Raw genomic sequence first — 22,990 nt, 5'->3', positions numbered from 1 at the left:
CCGCTCCTCCGCTCTCTCCACTGGCTTCCAGTTGAAGCTCGCATCCGCTACAAGACCATGGTGCTTGCCTACGGAGCTGTGAGGGGAACGGCACCTCAGTACCTCCAGGCTCTGATCAGGCCCTACACCCAAACAAGGGCACTGCGTTCATCCACCTCTGGCCTGCTTGCCTCCCTACCACTGAGGAAGTACAGTTCCCGCGCAGCCCAGTCAAAACTGTTCGCTGCTCTGGCCCCCCCAATGGTGGAACAAACTCCCTCACGACGCCAGGACAGCGGAGTCAATCACCACCTTCCGGAGACACCTGAAACCCCACCTCTTTCAGGAATACCTAGGATAGGATAAAGTAATCCATCTCACCCCCCTTACTAGATTTAGATGCACTATTGTAAAGTGGCTGTTCCACTGGATGTCTTAAGGTGAACGCACCAATTTGTAAGTCGCTCTGGATAAGAGCGTCTGCTAAATGACTTAAATGTAATGTAAATGTAATGTACTGACTCACCCTTGGTAGCCTTGGGTTTAGAGTGGCAGCTGAGACAGGAGTGGAGGGGGCAGCGGAAGCCCTTGTCGAAAACCGTGAGGGCGTTGGGGCGGACGCAGGCTTCATGGTAGAACTTCCCACAGTGTTGCACGTTACAGCGATGCACCTCCCCCTCCGACAGCTTACAGCTGAAACACTGGTGCACCCCTGGAGAGAGACGGAGTCAGGGTGAACACTGGAGAGAGACGGAGTCAGGGTGAACACTGGAGAGAGACGGAGTCAGGGTCAGGGTGAACACTGGAGAGAGACGGAGTCAGGTGGAGAGAGACGGAGTCAGGTGGAGAGAGACGGAGTCAGGTGGAGAGAGACGGAGTCAGGGTGAACACTGGAGAGAGTCAGGGTCAGGGTGAACACTGGAGAGAGACGGAGTCAGGGTCAGCACTGGAGAGAGACGGAGTCAGGGTCAGCACTGGAGAGAGACGGAGTCAGGTGGAGAGAGACGGAGTCAGGTGGAGAGAGACGGAGTCAGGTGGAGAGAGACGGAGTCAGGTGGAGTCAGGGTTAACACTGGAGAGAGACGGAGTCAGGGTTAACACTGGAGAGAGACGGAGTCAGGGTCAGCACTGGAGAGAGACGGAGTCAGGGTCAGCACTGGAGAGAGACGGAGTCAGGTGGAGAGAGACGGAGTCAGGTGGAGAGAGACGGAGTCAGGTGGAGAGAGACGGAGTCAGGTGGAGAGAGACGGAGTCAGGTGGAGAGAGACGGAGTCAGGTGGAGTCAGGGTTAACACTGGAGAGAGACGGAGTCAGGGTTAACACTGGAGAGAGACGGAGTTAACACTGGAGAGAGACGGAGTCAGGGTTAACACTGGAGAGAGACGGAGTCAGGGTTAACACTGGAGAGAGACGGAGTCAGGGTTAACACTGGAGAGAGACGGAGTCAGGGTGAACACTGGAGAGAGACGGAGTCAGGGTTAACACTGGAGAGAGACGGAGTCAGGGTTAACACTGGAGAGAGACGGAGTCAGGGTTAACACTGGAGAGAGACGGAGTCAGGGTTAACACTGGAGAGAGACGGAGTCAGGGTTAACACTGGAGAGAGACGGAGTCAGGGTTAACACTGGAGAGAGACGGAGTCAGGGTTAACACTGGAGAGAGACGGAGTCAGGGTGAACACTGGAGAGAGACGGAGTCAGGGTTAACACTGGAGAGAGGCGGAGTCAGGGTTAACACTGGAGAGAGACGGAGTCAGGGTTAACACTGGAGAGAGACAGAGTCAGGTGGAGAGAGACGGAGTCAGGGTGAACACTGGAGAGAGACGGAGTCAGGGTTAACACTGGAGAGAGACGGAGTCAGGGTTAACACTGGAGAGAGACGGAGTCAGGGTTAACACTGGAGAGAGACGGAGTCAGGGTTAACACTGGAGAGAGACGGAGTCAGGGTTAACACTGGAGAGAGACGGAGTCAGAGTGAAACACTGGAGAGAGACGGAGTCAGGGTGAAACACTGGAGAGAGACGGAGTCAGGGTGAAACACTGGAGAGAGACGGAGAGATGGGGTTAACCAGTCATTACCTGAGCTGCTACAGACAGGATGACCCTGATCTTACCTGAGGTGCAGTCTGGACAGAGCAGCTTGTCCTTTGGTTTCAGGGTGGATCCTAGACAAGAGAGGTGAAAGGATCCACAGCACTGACCCTCACATGGCACCACATCCTCTCCAGCCTGCTCACACACCTATAACAAACACCGTCAGCAACATAGTGAACCCCACACCGACAACAGACAGACAGCAGCATAGTGAACCCCACACCGACAACAGACAGACAGCAGCATAGTGAACCCCACACCGACAACAGACAGCAGCATAGTGAACCCCACACCGACAACAGACAGACAGCAGCATAGTGAACCCCACACCGACAACAGACAGACAGCAGCATAGTGAACCCCACACCGACAACAGACAGACAGCAGAATAGTGAACCCCACACCGACAACAGACAGCAACATAGTGAACCCCACACCGACAACAGACAGCAGCATAGTGAACCCCACACCGACAACAGACAGCAGCATAGTGAACCCCACACCGACAACAGACAGCAGCAGCATAGTGAACCCCACACCGACAACAGACAGCAGCAGCATAGTGAACCCCACACCGACAACAGACAGCAGAATAGTGAACCCCACACCCGCGACAGACAGCAGAATAGTGAACCCCACACCGACGACAGACAGCAGAATAGTGAACCCCACACCGACGACAGACAGCAGAATAGTGAACCCCACACAGACGACAGACAGCAGCATAGTGAACCCCACACCGACGACAGACAGCAGCATAGTGAACCCCACACCGACGACAGACAGCAGAATAGTGAACCCCACACCGACGACAGACCGCAGCATAGTGAACCCCACACCGACGACAGACAGCAACATAGTGAACCCCACACCGACGAACAGAACACACTGAAACTCCTCCCCCAACACTAGGAGATGAGCTGTTCTCACCTGACAGACAGATTCCTTCTTGGGGCCTCCTCCGTTAGTCTTCTTTGCCCCGTTGGTCTGGTCTATGCTGTCACTGGGGGACTCTGGACGCTCCTCAATGCCAGAGCCCTCTGGCTCAGGACTAGCTGCTGCTCTCTTCCTCTTCTTGGTCTGGGAGGCTGCTAACTGGCTGGCTGAGTCCAGCCTCCTCTTCCTGATTGGCTTTGTCTTCTCTAGTTCTTTAGAACTAGTGAATCCTTTAACATGTGTCTCCGTTTTCTTTCTGTTTCTCTTCTTCGTGGGGGCGGAGGACTCTGCTGACACAGCCTGGGGTTAGAGTTAGGAGAGGAAGATCCGACTCGTCATCATCATCATGGACATCTAAAAAGGCAACAAACTGGCAGTGTTTTTCCAAAAGTATATGGAGTAGCCAGCCAACTAGAAAAAGGGGCCAGACAGGTTCCCACGGGCCAACTTGGTGTTGGTGGCCTCTGGTACATTCTAATGCCTTGATTCCATCCAAAACACGCAGCTAAATGATTTAATGCTTTAATTGAGTTTTGTCTTATCTTGATTATTGTCCAGTCCTGTGGTCGAGTGCTGCAAGGATAGACCTAGTTAAGCTGCAGCTGTCGGGCTGCGTGTGTGCATATTGATGTGTAGTAGAGGTCGACCGAGTAATCGGAATGGCCGATTAATTCGGGCCGATTTCAAGTTTTCTTAACAATCCGAAATCGGTATTTATGGACACCGATTTGGTCTAATTTGTTTTACACCTTTATTTAACTAGGCAAGTCAGTTAAGACCACATTCTTATTTTCAATGACGGCCTAGGAACGGTTAGGGTTAACTGCCTTGTTCAAGGGCCGAACGACAGATTTTGACCTTGTCATCTCGGTGGACCCAATCTTGCAACCTTACAGTTCACTAGTCCAACGCTCTAACCACCTGCCTCTCATTGCACTCCACGAGGAGCCTGCCTGTTACGCGAATACAGTAGACGCCAAGGTAAGTTGCTAGCTAGCATTAAACTTATCTTATAAAAAACAATCAATCAATCATAATCACTAGTTAACTACACAGGGTTGATGATATTACTAGTTTATCTAGCGTGTCCTGCGTTGCATATAATCAATGCAGTGCGTATTCGTGAAAAAGGACTGTCTTTGCTCCAATGTGTACCTAACCATAAACATCAATGCCTTTCTTAAAATCAATACACAGAAGTATACATTTTTAAACCTGCATATTTAGCTAAAAGAAATCCAGGTTAGCAGGCAATATTAACCAGGTGAAATTGTGTCACTTCTCTTGCGTTCATTGCACGCAGAGTCAGTGTATATGCAACAGTTTGGGCTGCCTAACTTTCCAGAATTTTACGTAATTATGACATAACATTGAAGGTTGTGCAATGTAACAGGAATATTTAGACTTATTGATGCCACCCGTTAGATAAAATACCGAACGGTTCCGTATTTCACTGAAAGAATAAACGTCTTGTTTTCGAGATGATAGTGTCCGGATTCGACCATATTAATGACCTAAGGCTCGTATTTCTGTGTGTTATGTTATAATTAAGTCTATGATTTGATAGAGCAGTCTGACTGAGCGATGGTAGGCAGCAGCAGGCTCGTAAGCATTCATTCAAACAGCACTTTCCTGCATTTTGCCAGCAGCTCTTTGCTGTGCTTCAAGCATTGCGCTGTTTATGACTTCAAGCCTATCAACTCTTGAGATTAGGCTGGTGTAACCGATGTGAAATGGCTAGCTAGTTAGCAGGGTGCGCGCTAATAGCGTTTCAAACGTCACTCGCTCTGAGACTTGGAGTAGTTATTCCCCTTGCTCTGCATGGGTAACGCTGCTTCGAGGGTGGCTGTTGTCGTTGATTTAAATTTTTTAATTTTACCTTTATTTATCTAGGCAAGTCAGTTAAGAACAAATTCTTATTTTCAATGACGGCCTAGGAACAGTGGGTTAACTGCCTGTTCAGGGGCAGAACGACAGATTTGTACCTTGTCAGCTCGGGGGTTTGAACTTGCAACCTTTCGGTTACTACCCTGCCGCCCCAATGTAGATATGTAGATATTCCCTTAAAAATATATATCGTTTCCAGCTACAATAGTCATTTACAACATTAATGTCTACACTGTATTTCTGATCAATCTGATGTTATTTTAAAGGACAATTTTGATTTGTTTGCTTTTCTTTAAAAAACAATTTCTCAGTGACCCCAAACTTTTGAACAGCAGTGTGTACACACAGCCATGTTCTTCTCATGCTCCCTACACACAGCCATGTTCTTCTCATGCTCCCTACACACAGCCATGTTCTTCTCATGCTCCCTACACACGGCCATGTTCTTCTCATGCTCCCTACACACAGCCATGTTCTTCTCATGCTCCCTACACACAGCCATGTTCTTCTCATGCTCCCTACACACAGCCATGTTCTTCTCATGCTCCCTACACACAGCCATGTTCTTCTCATGCTCCCTACACACAGCCATGTTCTTCTCATGCTCCCTACACACAGCCATGTTCTTCTCATGCTCCCTACACACAGCCATGTTCTTCTCATGCTCCCTACACACAGCCATGTTCTTCTCATGCTCCCTACACACAGCCATGTTCTTCTCATGCTCCCTACACACAGCCATGTTCTTCTCATGCTCCCTACACACGGCCATGTTCTTCTCATGCTCCCTACACACAGCCATGTTCTTCTCATGCTCCCTACACACAGCCATGTTCTTCTCATGCTCCCTACACACAGCCATGTTCTTCTCATGCTCCCTACACACAGCCATGTTCTTCTCATGCTCCCTACACACGGCCATGTTCTTCTCATGCTCCCTACACACGGCCATGTTCTTCTCATGCTCCCTACACACGGCCATGTTCTTCTCATGCTCCCCACACACGGCCATGTTCTTCTCATGCTCCCTACACACGGCCATGTTCTTCTCATGCTCCCTACACACGGCCATGTTCTTCTCATGCTCCCTACACACGGCCATGTTCTTCTCATGCTCCCCACACACGGCCATGTTCTTCTCATGCTCCCTACACACGGCCATGTTCTTCTCATGCTCCCTACACACGGCCATGTTCTTCTCATGCTCCCTACACACGGCCATGTTCTTCTCATGCTCCCTACACACGGCCATGTTCTTCTCATGCTCCCTACACACGGCCATGTTCTTCTCATGCTCTTTTCTAATTACTGTGTGTGTATAGCAAAGTTATTTTTATTCCTCAGGTCATTATTTCTATTTAATAATATCTTTAACTCTGCGTTGTTGGAAACGGACCCATAAGTAAGCATTTTACTGTTAGTCTACACCCGTTGTGTACAAAGCATGTGGCAATTCAAATTTGAGTAAATGGCCTATGCACCACGACTCTGCGTGGCTGGCTATGTGAAACACAAAAGAAAATAAATTAATTTGCCAGAAAACTAGGCTAAGTTAATTTCGACTCATCATTCGTTACCCCTTACCATTGTAATGTATGTGCAAATTCACTCGAAGGAGCATCATGTTCTCTCCCTCTTTAATGTAATGAAATTTGACTGCAACCAGCTACACACATCACACAGGTACCAGGAGGTGGAACAGACTGTCAACCCGGCAGTGTCCCCTGTCATTGCTCGCTTTGTGACTGACAGGTGACTTTCCTCTCAATAGATCGCTAAGAGATGCATATCGTTCATTCTAGCAGGAGTTGACCTCAACTTAATTTTCTGACTACAGAATGTAAACTTTTAAAGGAAAAGTAGCCTGGTTAATATGAAGTGGAAAAAGTCTTACCGGCTGTTTAGCTGACAACCAGTGCAAATGGTCACACTGGACACACCACTGTTTCATACAGTATAATAACACCACTGTTTCATACAGTATAATAACACCACTGTTTCACACAGTATAATAACACCACTGTTTCATACCGTATAATAACACCACTGTTTCATACAGTATAATAACACCACTGTTTCATACCGTATAATAACACCACTGGACACACCACTGTTTCATACAGTATAATAACACCACTGTTTCATACCGTATAATAACACCACTGGACACACCACTGTTTCATACAGTATAATAACACCACTGTTTCATACCGTATAATAACACCACTGTTTCATACCGTATAATAACACCACTGGACACACCACTGTTTCATACAGTATAATAACACCACTGTTTCATACCGTATAATAACACCACTGTTTCATACCGTATAATAACACCACTGGACACACCACTGTGTCATACCGTATAATAACACCACTGTTTCATACAGTATAATAACACCACTGTTTCATACAGTATAATAACACCACTGTTTAATACCGTATAATAACACCACTGGACACACCACTGTGTCATACCGTATAATAGCACCACTGTTTCATACAGTATAATAACACCACTGTTTCATACAGTATAATAACACCACTGTTTCATACCGTATAATAACACCACTGGACACACCACTGTTTCATACAGTATAATAACACCACTGTTTCATACCGTATAATAACACCACTGGACACACCACTGTTTCATACAGTATAATAACACCACTGTGTCATACCGTATAATAACACCACTGTGTCATACCGTATAATAACACCACTGTTTCATACCGTATAATAACACCACTGTTTCATACCGTATAATAACACCACTGGACACACCACTGTTTCATACCGTATAATAACACCACTGTTTCATACCGTATAATAACACCACTGTGTCATACCGTATAATAACACCACTGGACACACCACTGTGTCATACCGTATAATAACACCACTGTTTCATACCGTATAATAACACCACTGTTTCATACCGTATAATAACACCACTGTTTCATACCGTATAATAACACCACTGTGTCATACCGTATAATAACACCACTGGACACACCACTGTGTCATACCGTATAATAACACCACTGTGTCATACCGTGTAATAACACCACTGTGTCATACCGTATAATAACACCACTGGACACACCACTGTTTCATACCGTATAATAACACCACTGGACACACCACTGTGTCATACCGTATAATAACACCACTGTTTCATACAGTATAATAACACCACTGTTTCATACCGTATAATAACACCACTGTTTCATACCGTATAATAACACCACTGTTTCATACCGTATAATAACACCACTGTGTCATACCGTATAATAACACCACTGTTTCATACAGTATAATAACACCACTGTTTCATACAGTATAATAACACCACTGTTTAATACCGTATAATAACACCACTGGACACACCACTGTGTCATACCGTATAATAGCACCACTGTTTCATACAGTATAATAACACCACTGTTTCATACAGTATAATAACACCACTGTTTCATACCGTATAATAACACCACTGGACACACCACTGTTTCATACAGTATAATAACACCACTGTTTCATACCGTATAATAACACCACTGGACACACCACTGTTTCATACAGTATAATAACACCACTGTGTCATACCGTATAATAACACCACTGTGTCATACCGTATAATAACACCACTGTTTCATACCGTATAATAACACCACTGTTTCATACCGTATAATAACACCACTGGACACACCACTGTTTCATACCGTATAATAACACCACTGTGTCATACCGTATAATAACACCACTGGACACACCACTGTGTCATACCGTATAATAACACCACTGTTTCATACCGTATAATAACACCACTGTGTCATACCGTATAATAACACCACTGTGTCATACCGTATAATAACACCACTGTTTCATACAGTATAATAACACCACTGGACACACCACTGTGTCATACCGTATAATAACACCACTGTGTCATACCGTATAATAACACCACTGTGTCATACCGTATAATAACACCACTGTTTCATACCGTATAATAACACCACTGGACACACCACTGTGTCATACCGTATAATAACACCACTGGACACACCACTGTGTCATACCGTATAATAACACCACTGTGTCATACCGTGTAATAACACCACTGTGTCATACCGTATAATAACACCACTGGACACACCACTGTTTCATACCGTATAATAACACCACTGGACACACCACTGTGTCATACCGTATAATAACACCACTGTTTCATACAGTATAATAACACCACTGTTTCATACCGTATAATAACACCACTGTTTCATACCGTATAATAACACCACTGTTTCATACCGTATAATAACACCACTGTGTCATACCGTATAATAACACCACTGTTTCATACCGTATAATAACACCACTGTTTCATACCGTATAATAACACCACTGGACACACCACTGTGTCATACCGTATAATAACACCACTGTGTCATACCGTATAATAACACCACTGGACACACCACTGTGTCATACCGTATAATAACACCACTGTGTCATACCGTATAATAACACCACTGGACACACCACTGTGTCATACCGTATAATAACACCACTGTGTCATACCGTATAATAACACCACTGTGTCATACCGTATAATAACACCACTGTGTCATACCGTATAATAACACCACTGTGTCATACCGTATAATAACACCACTGTTTCATACCGTATAATAACACCACTGTTTCATACCGTATAATAGCACCACTGGACACACCACTGTGTCATACCGTATAATAACACCACTGTGTCATACCGTATAATAACACCACTGTGTCATACCGTATAATAACACCACTGTTTCATACCGTATAATAGCACCACTGGACACACCACTGTGTCATACCGTATAATAACACCACTGTGTCATACCGTATAATAACACCACTGTTTCATACCGTATAATAACACCACTGTGTCATACCGTATAATAACACCACTGTTTCATACCGTATAATAGCACCACTGGACACACCACTGTGTCATACCGTATAATAACACCACTGTGTCATACAGTATAATAACACCACTGTTTCATACCGTATAATAACACCACTGTTTCATACCGTATAATAGCACCACTGGACACACCACTGTGTCATACCGTATAATAACACCACTGTTTCATACCGTATAATAACACCACTGTTTCATACCGTATAATAACACCACTGTTTCATACCGTATAATAACACCACTGTGTCATACCGTATAATAACACCACTGTTTCATACCGTATAATAACACCACTGTTTCATACCGTATAATAACACCACTGTGTCATACCGTATAATAACACCACTGGGCACACCACTGTGTCATACCGTATAATAACACCACTGGACACACCACTGTGTCATACCGTATAATAACACCACTGGACACACCACTGTGTCATACCGTATAATAACACCACTGTGTCATACCGTATAATAACACCACTGTTTCATACCGTATAATAACACCACTGTTTCATACCGTATAATAACACCACTGTTTCATACCGTATAATAACACCACTGTGTCATACCGTATAATAACACCACTGGACACACCACTGTGTCATACCGTATAATAGCACCACTGGACACACCACTGTGTCATACCGTATAATAGCACCACTGGACACACCACTGTGTCATACCGTATAATAACACCACTGTGTCATACCGTATAATAACACCACTGTTTCATACCGTATAATAACACCACTGTTTCATACCGTATAATAACACCACTGTGTCATACCGTATAATAACACCACTGTTTCATACCGTATAATAACACCACTGGACACACCACTGTGTCATACCGTATAATAACACCACTGTGTCATACCGTATAATAACACCACTGTGTCATACCGTATAATAACACCACTGTTTCATACCGTATAATAACACCACTGGACACACCACTGTGTCATACCGTATAATAACACCACTGTTTCATACCGTATAATAACACCACTGGACACACCACTGTGTCATACCGTATAATAACACCACTGTTTCATACCGTATAATAACACCACTGTGTCATACCGTATAATAACACCACTGGACACACCACTGTGTCATACCGTATAATAACACCACTGTTTCATACCGTATAATAACACCACTGTGTCATACCGTATAATAACACCACTGGACACACCACTGTGTCATACCGTATAATAACACCACTGTGTCATACCGTATAATAACACCACTGTGTCATACCGTATAATAACACCACTGTTTCATACCGTATAATAACACCACTGGACACACCACTGTGTCATACCGTATAATAACACCACTGTGTCATACCGTATAATAACACCACTGTTTCATACCGTATAATAACACCACTGTTTCATACCGTATAATAACACCACTGTGTCATACCGTATAATAACACCACTGTTTCATACCGTATAATAACACCACTGGACACACCACTGTGTCATACCGTATAATAACACCACTGGACACACCACTGTGTCATACCGTATAATAACACCACTGGACACACCACTGTGTCATACCGTATAATAACACCACTGGACACACCACTGTGTCATACCGTATAATAACACCACTGGACACACCACTGTTTCATACCGTATAATAACACCACTGGACACACCACTGTGTCATACCGTATAATAACACCACTCTTTCATACCGTATAATAACACCACTGGACACACCACTGTTTCATACCGTATAATAACACCACTGTGTCATACCGTATAATAACACCACTGTTTCATACCGTATAATAACACCACTGTGTCATACTGTATAATAGCACCACTGTGTCATACCGTATAATAACACCACTGTGTCATACCGTATAATAACACCACTGGACACACCACTGTGTCATACCGTATAATAACACCACTGTTTCATACCGTATAATAACACCACTGGACACACCACTGTGTCATACCGTATAATAACACCACTGTGTCATACAGTATAATAACACCACTGTGTCATACCGTATAATAACACCACTGTGTCATACAGTATAATAACACCACTGTTTCATACCGTATAATAACACCACTGTTTCATACCGTATAATAACACCACTGTGTCATACCGTATAATAACACCACTGTTTCATACCGTATAATAACACCACTGGACACACCACTGTGTCATACCGTATAATAACACCACTGTGTCATACCGTATAATAACACCACTGGACACACCACTGTTTCATACCGTATAATAACACCACTGTGTCATACCGTATAATAACACCACTGGACACACCACTGTGTCATACCGTATAATAACACCACTGTTTCATACCGTATAATAACACCACTGTGTCATACCGTATAATAGCTCACCTTCTGTTTGTCGCCAACTTCGCGTTTCTTCTTGGGTTGTTGGTCCTTGTCCTCGTCGATTTCTAGAGCTTGTTTACAAGGCAGCTGCTTCTTCTGAGGATCCTTCTTATCTGGAAACAAGTTAGAGGCCAGATTGTGGTAAAACTACAACTGACAGACCCTCATGAGAAACATTCACCTGATCAGTAGAGACTGTGGAACTAACGGCAAGTATGAACAACAACTTTTCACCTTTAGGTTCTGCCTTCAGCTGTTCTTTAACAGGAAAGGTACTGGTACCTTTCTTAGCTAGGAGGAACACCGAAACTGTTAGCTAATCTCTGACACATTTTACAAAACTAAACTAACCCCTACCTATAACTGACGATATGTTGATATGACCCCAACTTACCTATAGGTGAATGTGACAGGGTTTCTAGCATGTTGGTAGTCAAGGCAACCCCTTTGGACCTCTTCCTCCCTGTCTTGGCAGGTAGTTGAGATTTCAGTTTGGACTTCTTCTGTTTCTGCTTGTGAGGTTCAAGTAGTTCAGTCTCTGAGCTAGGGGAGACAAGATCCTACACACAACAACTTCCTCAAAATAAGGACAACACAAGAGTGAAAACAGTCCCTTCTAAACACAATACATTTGGCCTGTAAATAACATAGTATATCAGTCCCTTCCTGTAAATAACAGTATATCAGTCCCTTCCTGTAAATAACAGTATTGTCAGTCCCTTCCTGTAAATAACATAGTATATCAGGCCCTTCCTGTAAATAACAGTATTGTCAGTCCCTTCCTGTAAATAATATAGTATATCAGTCCCTTCCTGTAAATAACAGTATATCAGTCCCTTCCTGTAAATAATATAGTATATCAGTCCCTTCCTGTAAATAACAGTATATCAGTCCCTTCCTGTAAATAACATAGTATATCAGTCCCTTCCTGTAAATAACAGTATTGTCAGGCCCTTCCTGTAAATAACAGTATATCAGTCCCTTCCTGTAAATAACACAGTATGTCAGTCCCTTCCTGTAAATAACACAGTATGTCAGTCCCTTCCTGTAAATAACACAGTATGTCAGTTTTCCTGTAAATAACATAGTATTGTCAGTCCCTTCCTGTAAATAACAGTATATCAGTCCCTTCCTGTAAATAACATAGTATATCAGTCCCTTCCTGTAAATAACACAGTATGTCAGTCCCTTCCTGTAAATAACACAGTATATCAGTCCCTTCCTGTAAATAACACAGTATATCAGTCCCTTCCTGTAAATAACACAGTATGTCAGTCCCTTCCTGTAAATAACACAGTATGTCAGTTTTCCTGTAAATAACATAGTATTGTCAGTCCCTTCCTGTAAATAACACAGTATATCAGTCCCTTCCTGTAAATAACAGTATATCAGACCCTTCCTGTAAATAACACAGTATGTCAGTCCCTTCCTGTAAATAACACAGTATGTCAGTCCCTTCCTGTAAATAACACAGTATATCAGTTTTCCTGTAAATAACATAGTATTGTCAGTCCCTTCCTGTAAATAACAGTATATCAGTCCCTTCCTGTAAATAACACAGTATGTCAGTCCCTTCCTGTAAATAACACAGTATGTCAGTCCCTTCCTGTAAATAACACAGTATGTCAGTCCCTTCCTGTAAATAACATAGTATATCAGTCCCTTCCTGTAAATAACATAGTATATCAGTCCCTTCCTGTAAATAATATAGTATATCAGTCCCTTCCTGTAAATAACATAGTATATCAGTCCCTTCCTGTAAATAATATAGTATATCAGTCCCTTCCTGTAAATAACACAGTATATCAGTCCCTTCCAGGATTCCCATGATTCTGCGATCGCATAATTCACAGCAAAAATCAACCAATCAGCGCATAGTGCGAGAGCTCGCAATTTTGACCAATCCCCGCTGAAAGAATCAAAGGGAGTGCCGCTTTAGTAGGGCGGTCGGCACTCTGCTAACCTTGGCTTTGGTAGGGCGGTCGGTCGGCACTCTGCTAACCTTGGCTTTGGTAGGGCGGTCGGTCGGCACTCTGCTAACCTTGGCGGTCGGCACTCTGCTAACCTTGGCGGTCGGCACTCTGCTAACCTTGGCGGTCGGCACTCTGCTAACCTTGGCGGTCGGCACTCTGCTAACCTTGGCGGTCGGCACTCTGCTAACCTTGGCGGTCGGCACTCTGCTAACCTTGGCTTTGGTAGGGCGGTCGGCACTCTGCTAACCTTGGCTTTGGTAGGGCGGTCGGCACTCTGCTAACCTTGGCTTTGGTAGGGCGGTCGGCACTCTGCTAACCTTGGCTTTGGTAGGGCGGTCGGCACTCTGCTTACCTTGGCTTTGGTAGGGCGGTCGGCACTCTGCTAACCTTGGCTTTGGTAGGGCGGTCGGCACTCTGCTTACCTTGGCTTTGGTAGGGCGGTCGGCACTCTGCTTACCTTGGCTTTGGTAGGGCGGTCGGCACTCTGCTAACCTTGGCTTTGGTAGGGCGGTCGGCACTCTGCTTACCTTGGCTTTGGTAGGGCGGTCGGCACTCTGCTAACCTTGGCTTTGGTAGGGCGGTCGGCACTCTGCTAACCTTGGCTTTGGTAGGGCGGTCGGCACTGCTAACCTTGGCTTTGGTAGGGCGGTCGGCACTCTGCTAACCTTGGCTTTGGTAGGGCGGTCGGCACTCTGCTAACCTTGGCTTTGGTAGGGCGGTCGGCACTCTGCTAACCTTGGCTTTGGTAGGGCGGTCGGCACTCTGCTAACCTTGGCTTTGGTAGGGCGGTCGGCACTCTGCTAACCTTGGCTTTGGTAGGGCGGTCGGCACTCTGCTAACCTTGGCTTTGGTAGGGCGGTCGGCACTCTGCTTACCTTGGCTTTGGTAGGGCGGTCGGCACTCTGCTTACCTTGGCTTTGGTAGGGCGGTCGGCACTCTGCTCTCCCCAGACTGTCTATGGTGAGCACTGCTCAAAGCACTGAAAGTACATCTTCCTTATGACCCTTTCAGGATTTTATTTTTTTTTAAATCACAATCTTTTATTAAAAAATTATTAGAAAGAAATATCGATCTTCAAATTGAAAGTGATTGATCACCTTTGAATCTATTTGGGGTTTTTTTGAGAGAGAGAAGGAATGGGAGGTGCATCCGTGCTGATAGCGAGCCTCAAGCATGATGGAGAGGAGAGGCGTGTGTGGATTTGTTCAGGAAAATAAACACAAATGAGCACTTTAGATGTTTCTAATTGTTTTTGTTATCTGCTGGAAACCATCCTAAAACTGAGCACATAAGACTTTTTATTAATTTACATGAAATTAACGTGGAAAAAACATAGGATTTCAGAAAAGCTGCCGCAAAAATCAAGCATTTTTTGCCGCAGAAATCACAAAAAAACTGTTGCGAAATCCTGGAGGTATTATATAGAGGTATATAGACCATGAAAATGATTTTAGTTTATCCAGACCTGAGAGGGCATCTCTGTTTGTCCTTTATGGGAGACCGGGACTTTAGTCTTCTTAGTTGTTTCCTTTTTCAGTGTTGAAGAGGTCTGCTTCCGTTTCCCTCGTTTCTCAGTTCCATCTGTTGTTCTGGGGCTACCGCTCTTCTTTTTCTCCAGTGAAGTGCTGCAGTCTGTGGGGGTGGGCTGGGCCTGGGAACTGGTTGATCTGGGAGACAGGAGGGTCAGCCTGGAAAGCTCCTGGTCCGGGGTTTGGGCCTTTGTCTGCTCTGGTCCAAGGTCGAGGCCATGCTCAGCGGGACCGAGCTCAGCGGGGACATGCTCAGCGCAGCCGGGCTCAGCCTGCAGGTGGGGGTTGAGGTGTGGCCCGTTAGTATCGTAGGTAAAGGTGTACTTGGCCAGGCGTTCCTCCAGGGCCAGGCTGGCAGCTTCCTTGGCCTGAGTGATGCCCACCACCCATTGGGCATGGAGCTTCCTGGGTACGGAGGAAGTGGTACCCTGGGGACAGAGGACAGTAAAACTCAGAACTACTAGTAAAGGACAGTAGAGCTCAGGCTGACAGTAGAGCTCAGGCTGACAGTAGAGCTCAGGCTGACAGTAGAGCTCAGGCTGACAGTAGAGCTCAGGCTGACAGTAGAGCTCAGGCTGACAGTAGAGCTCAGGCTGACAGTAGAGCTCAGAGGACAGTGATGACATTGCTAGAAAAGGTACATTTCCTGAAGAAAAACTTGAGTAATTGAGTAAGAGTTTAAGGTTACTGTACCTTTCTGTGGAAGACCTGGGAAGATGGTTGTTTGTTGCCATGGCAGAGCTCAACATATTGTTCCTCCCTACTGAAGGAGGCCATGTTCTTCTGAGAGATGTAGCCCCTCTCCGGGGTGTTCCCAAAATACTGGACGTGATATAGGATGCCAGACGTATGGCTGTTAATTGCTAAAAAAAAAAGTTAAATTAAAAACATTAGTTAGAACTTCTGTGCAAAAATATTCCACTGGTTAATATTGCCATCTAAAACATGCTTTCTAATGTCTCTTTTCAATCTAACCAAACTGTGTGTATAAGGACTTGGCAGGTAGTCTGTTCTGTTACGTGTTTTTACCTTTGTGTTTGAGGTGTGTGTTGAGTTCTGGGTCGGTAGAGACCATGCAGGGCCACCATGGGTATCCTGACACCTTGGTCCACACGACATCACCCACAGAGAACACTGTATTGACAGGGAGCTCCTCTTCCTGTCTCTGTTCCACCAGAGGACTGGCCTGCTGGATCTGAGAGGAACAGCATGCTGTCAGAAACCTCAATATTAACACTGAGGATCAGGAGGACTCTCACAAACAAGGACTCACAACATGTGTATGGTAAAGTTCTATTGAATCACAAAGACTGACAGGCACAAGTGACTATGATCAACCTTTCATTTGGTCGGAGTCCAGCCCATTGAGACACAACAGTTGTTCTATGTCAATGATCTGGCCTTCTGTGTATTGAACTATAGAACCCACCTGTTGTGGTGCAGCCTCTGGCTGACTGGCAGCTGACACCTCCACAGGAACTGGGTCATGGTTAGAGGCAAGTTTGTGCAGAGGTTTGGGTTTGATGAGTCTCCTCTTCCTCCCCGCCCTACTGGCTGGAACCAGGAGGTCCTCAGTAGGCAGGTTGGGCCCCTCTCCACAGAACGTCTCGAAGCGCGCCAGCTTCCCCTTGGACACCATCTTGGTGATCTTCAGTTTAATCTCGGGGGAGGTGGCCTTCCTCTGGGGGCTGGGGTGGGAGGAGGGGGCCTCAGTACCCTTCAGGATGGGGGGCTCGGGGGGGCACAGCTTGGGCAGCTTGTCCTGGTCTCCGTTCAGCATGCGGGACGTCAGGTCCTTCAGCCTCTCATGACTATGACCATGAGAGGCCATCTGGTTTAGAACACTGTCCTGGAGCGTCACGGCCAACTGGGCAGCTGCCTTGTCCATCAGCAGGGCAGGGTCCGCCCCCAGGTCACCCCCACCCCGACCCATCCTCCCCCCCAGGGGCTCAGATGGCTGCTTCATGCTGACTGGGTTGAGGGCCTCTGGCACCGAGGGCAGAGACCGCCCCTTACTGGTACTGTCCATCCCATCCAACTCCAGCCTCACTCAGCTACTGCACAGAGGGGAAGGAGAGAAATAATGAGTGGTTTAGCAATGCATGTTGGAGTCTAACTCAACACTCCAATAAAACAAATCAATAGTGCAAACGAATAGTGAGTGAAAATGCACAGGCGGATACATCAAACACTGGACTGAAAGCTGATTAAGCTGCGTCGTTAACGCACTAAAATGGCTCCACATTCAAATCTGAACAGTGCAAATTAGCTAGTAGTACAGTTAGCTACTTTGATAACATGCCAACCAACTACAGCTAGTAACTTGGTCATCTGATGCGCACCGAGTGGACACTTTTGTTACAGTATATGATGTCAAATGTAGCAATCAGAAAACTTACCAGGTCGCTAAGCACTCTGTAGTAGTTGGCTTACTTACTACTGCAATGTCCCAACATTGAATGAATGGCTAGTACATGCAAGGAACAGCTCGCTCGCTAACCACATGCAATGTGGCCCAAACCAACAGTAACGCAGCCAGAATCGCCGACCATGAAAAGACAGACTAACTAGTTATTATATTTCAACAGAAAAATTTAGACATTGCCAATCACATATCACGAATAAATAAAAGTCAAGTCAAACACTTTTTTTTTTTTTAAGTCTCACTCTTTAGGAATATGGTAACATATTTCCCATTTTGAGATACTGACTTAGCTAGGATCTCTTGTTAATGGCCCAGGTCAGTTGCAGATAGATAAAGTAGCGTCACTAAACCATGAATGTTCTGTTAGCTACTAAACATAATGAAATGCATCCGAAAAGCCAACGCTCAATGACACAGCTAGAGTAGCTAACAAGAGTAGCTGGCTCGAGTAGCTAACAAGAGTAGCTGGCTAGAGTAGCTAACAAGAGTAGCTGGTTAGAGTAGATAACAAGAGTAGCTGGCTAGAGTAGCTAACAAGAGTAGCTGGTTAGAGTAGATAGCTGGTTAGAGTAGATAGCTGGCTAGAGTAGATAACTGGAGTAGCTGGCTAGAGTAGCTAACAAGAGTAGCTGGCTAGAGTAGCTAACAAGAGTAGCTGGCTAGAGTAGCTAACAAGAGTAGCTGGTTAGAGTAGCTAACAAGAGTAGCTGGTTAGAGTAGCTAACAAGAGTAGCTGGTTAGAGTAGCTAACAAGAGTAGCTGGCTAGAGTAGCTAACAAGAGTAGCTGGTTAGAGTAGCTAACAAGAGTAGCTGGCTAGAGTAGCTAACAAGAGTAGCTGGTTAGAGTAGATAACTGGAGTAGCTGGCTAGAGTAGATAACTGGAGTAGCTGGTTAGAGTAGCTAACAAGAGTAGCTAACAAGAGTAGCTGGTTAGAGTAGATAACTGGAGTAGCTGGCTAGAGTAGCTAACAAGAGTAGCTGGTTAGAGTAGATAGCTGGCTAGAGTAGATAACTGGAGTAGCTGGCTAGAGTAGCTAACAAGAGTAGCTGGTTAGAGTAGATAGCTGGCTAGAGTAGCTGGTTAGAGTAGATAGCTGGTTAGAGTAGATGGCTAGAGTAGCTAACAAGAGTAGCTGGCTAGAGTAGCTAACAAGAGTAGCTGGCTAGAGTAGCTGGTTAGAGTAGATAGCTGGCTAGAGTAGATAACTGGAGTAGCTGGCTAGAGTAGATAACTGGAGTAGCTGGCTAGAGTAGATAACTGGAGTATCTGGCTAGAGTAGATAACTGGAGTAGCTGGCTAGAGTAGGTAACTAGAGTAGCTGGCTAGAGTGATTAGCTGGAGTAACTAACTTGAGTAATTAACTAGAGTAGCTAACTAGAGTAGCTGGCTAAAGTAGCTAACTGGAGAAGCTGGCTAAAGTGGCTAGCTGGAGTAGGTAACTAGAGTAGCTGGCTGGAGTAGCTAACTATAGTAGCTGGCTGGAGTGGCTAGCTGGAGTGGCTAGCTGGAGTAGCTGGCTAAAGTGGCTAGCTGGAGTAGCTGGCTAGAGTGGCTAACTGGAGTAGCTGGCTGGAGTAGCTAACAAAAGTAGCTGGCTGGAGTAGCTAACAAGAGTAGTTGGCTGGAGTAGCTAACTAGAGTAGCTGGCTAAAGTAGCTAACTGGAGAAGCTGGCTAAAGTGGCTAGCTGGAGTAGCTAACTAGAGTAGCTGGCTGGAGTAGCTGGCTAGATTATCTGTCTGGAGTAGCTGGCTAGAGTGGCTAACAAGAGTAGTTAGCTAGAGTAGCTGGATAGAGTGGCTAGCTGGAGTAGCTGGCTAGAGTGGCTGGCTAGAGTGGCTAGCTGGAGTAGCTAACTAGAGTAGCTAACAAGAGTAGTTAGCTAGAGTAGCTGGATAGAGTGGCTAGCTGGAGTAGCTGGCTAGAGTGGCTAGCTGGAGTAGCTGGCTAGAGTGGCTACCTGGAGTAGCTGGCTAAAGTAGCTGACTGGAATAGCTGGCTGGAGTAGCTAACAAAAGTAGCTGGCTGGAGTAGCTAACAAGAGTAGCTGGCTGGAGTAGCTAACTAGAGTAGCTAACTGGAGTAGCTAGCTGGCTATCTAGCCACCATTCAAAGTAGCTAACTAGAGTAGCTAATTGGAGTAGCTAACTGGAGTAGCTAGCTGGCAATCTAGCCACCATTCAAAGTTAGCTAACTATAGTAGCTAACTATAGTAGCTAACTGGAGTAGCTAACTAGAACTAGAGTAGCTAGCTGGCCATCATTCAACGTTAGCTAGCGACGTGCCAACTTGACTGACATGCGCAGCTACAGCTAGCTAGCTAACGTTACATTGCTAGCTAACTCGCTATGTTAGAAGAAACACGTTTATTGAAAGATGACCACGCTCGCCTTGTCCTCCCATAATTGTAGTAATGTGTTAAATTACCTGTTGAATTTCTCGAATAGTTATCAAATTTGAAAATAGCCTGTTTGAATCATCTTGAAAACCCCGATTTCATTCAACTTGAATCAAAGCTTGCGGGAAACTCTTCTCCCAATCAGCGCGAAAAATACTCACTTCCGATTGGTTGGGAGGAGCGACGCGTTTAACCGGCCCTTTCAAAAATGTCTGTGCTATCTGAGATCCTTGGGACGTCCCTACCCCATTGAAGTTTACATTTTAAATGGATACGGTCAGGTAAGGGTTATAGTAAGGGTAGGGGTCAGAGTTAAAGGGGGAAAAAAGTGTCATCTACAATACCACCCCAACATCTGTGCTTTTCTGTGTTTTGTCGTAGAAAGATAGAATGAGATACAACTTTTAACCTCAACCTGCTACCACCCAGGTACTTTAACATGCACCTTAGAGACCGCTGCCCAATGTACATAGTCAGGGATTTTTTTGTTGTTGAAATTTAACTAGGCAAATCAGTTAAGAACAAATTCTTATTTACAATGACAGCCTACCAGGGAACAGTGCCTTGTTCAGGGGCAAAAACAGATTTTTAGCTTAGCTCGGGGAATCGATCCAGGAACTTTTCGGTTACTGGGCCAACGCTCTAACCACTAGGCTACCTGGCGCCCCTCACTGGTCGCTTTAATAATGTTTGCATACTGGTTATACCCACTTCATATTGCTGTAATATACTATTCTTCAGATATACTACATATTCTATACTTATATACTGTCCATATTGTCAATACATCCCATCATATATGTATGACTCCTTGAGAAATAAAGGTTAGATAAATACAACATTTAAATATATTTATAATCTGGACTCCGACATTGCTCGCACTAATATTTATATATTTCTTAACTCCATTATTTTACTTAGATTTGTGTGTATTGTTGTGAATTGGTAGATATTACTGCACTATTGGAGCTAGAAACAAAAGCATTTCACTACACCCGCAATAATCTAGAGGCGAAAGAAACGATTTAGGCGAGAATAAAGGAGAGCAGCACACTAAGAGCTCAGATGCAAAAATATTTGTGTCCAACGTTTCGACAGACAAGCTGTCTTTATCAGGGTGTAATGACAAACACTGCGGGATGACTCATTTATATAGTGTCAAAAGACACACATGGGTGTCTGTAATTAAAATAGTATACAAAAAACATAAATGGATAGTGTACGATCATAGATACAATTTGGCTACATAAGCCTACAAACATTTACAATAGCAAAATCATAATAATCACAAGAATGGTTTCAGATCAAAATTCACGTTGAGACCGAAGTGAGCAAGGGTCTTTAAATTAAAGATCAAGACAGCCTCTCGTTTTAACAATAAATTGTCGAGGTCACCCCGTCTTCTAGGGAGGGTGACATGTTCGATGCCAACCTAACGTAGAGACGAAATCGAGTGGTTTTCTTCCAAAAGGTGGGCCGCGACTGGGTAAATCGAGTTTCTGCATCTAAAGGTTCTACGATGCTCCGAGATATGTACTTTTAATTCACACTTTGTTTTACCCACATTAATTTTACCACAAGGACAAGTTATAAGATAAATAACTGCCTTAGTGAAGCACGTGATAACACCTTTGATTGGGATCTGTTTCCCTGTTTGGGGGTGTTTGAAGGATCTACATTTATAAGTGCTATTGCATTGAGCACAGCCATTACATTTGTAGTTTCCATCCAGTAGGAGAGCAAATAGACGTTGTGCAGGGATATATTGGGGTGGTAAATCAGAGTTTACCAGTTGATCTCTGAGATTTCTGCCCCGAGTGAATACGACCAAGGGAAGGTCTGAAAACACATTTATTTATTTATTTTATTTTATTTCACCTTTATTTAACCAGGTGGGCAAGTTGAGAACAAGTTCTCATTTACAATTGCGACCTGGCCAAGATAAAGCAAAGCAGTTCGACACATACAACGACACAGAGTTACACATGGAGTAAAACAAACATACAGTCAATAATACAGTAAAAAAAAAACAAGTCTATATACAATGTGAGCAAATTAGGTGAGAAGGGAGGTAAAGGCAAAAAAGGCCATGGTGGCAAAGTAAATACAATATAGCAAGTAAAACACTGGAATGGTAGTTTTGCAATGGAAGAATGTGCAAAGTAGAAATAAAAATAATGGGGTGCAAAGGAGCAAAATAAATAAATAAATTAAATACAGTTGGGAAAGAGGTAGTTGTTTGGGCTAAATTATAGGTGGGCTATGTACAGGTGCAGTAATCTGTAAGATGCTCTGACAGTTGGTGCTTAAAGCTAGTGAGGGAGATAAGTGTTTCCAATTTAAGAGATTTTTGTAGTTCGTTCCAGTCATTGGCAGCAGAGAA

General features: G+C 44.6%; 1 protein-coding gene across 5 annotated transcripts in view; it reads right to left on the bottom strand.

Moving 5' to 3' along the window:
• Positions 1-20,772, bottom strand: part of nsd2 (nuclear receptor binding SET domain protein 2) — a 69,009-nt gene extending 48,237 nt beyond the window's left edge. The window contains exons 1-11 of one of the 5 annotated variants that reach the window (XM_065004458.1): positions 20,637-20,772; positions 17,212-17,839; positions 16,812-16,977; positions 16,476-16,645; positions 15,719-16,210; positions 12,675-12,840; positions 12,515-12,571; positions 12,284-12,393; positions 3,003-3,308; positions 2,093-2,219; positions 506-691 (exon numbers count right to left, since the gene is read on the bottom strand). In XM_065004458.1, coding sequence (XP_064860530.1) covers positions 506-691; positions 2,093-2,219; positions 3,003-3,308; positions 12,284-12,393; positions 12,515-12,571; positions 12,675-12,840; positions 15,719-16,210; positions 16,476-16,645; positions 16,812-16,977; positions 17,212-17,811 — 2,380 coding nt within the window. In that variant the 5' untranslated portion in view covers positions 17,812-17,839; positions 20,637-20,772. The remainder of the gene's footprint in view (positions 1-505; positions 692-2,092; positions 2,220-3,002; positions 3,309-12,283; positions 12,394-12,514; positions 12,572-12,674; positions 12,841-15,718; positions 16,211-16,475; positions 16,646-16,811; positions 16,978-17,211; positions 17,840-20,636) is intronic. The other 4 variants (XM_065004454.1, XM_065004455.1, XM_065004456.1 and 1 more) reach the window with 4 other exon arrangements.
• Between the last annotated feature and the right edge of the window lie 2,218 nt (positions 20,773-22,990).

The sequence above is a fragment of the Oncorhynchus nerka genome, linkage group LG18, assembly GCF_034236695.1.
Source record: "Oncorhynchus nerka isolate Pitt River linkage group LG18, Oner_Uvic_2.0, whole genome shotgun sequence".
Taxonomy (NCBI): domain Eukaryota; kingdom Metazoa; phylum Chordata; class Actinopteri; order Salmoniformes; family Salmonidae; genus Oncorhynchus; species Oncorhynchus nerka.
The sequence above is the reverse complement of the archived record's forward strand: the minus strand, read 5'-3'. Positions and strand labels throughout refer to the sequence as shown.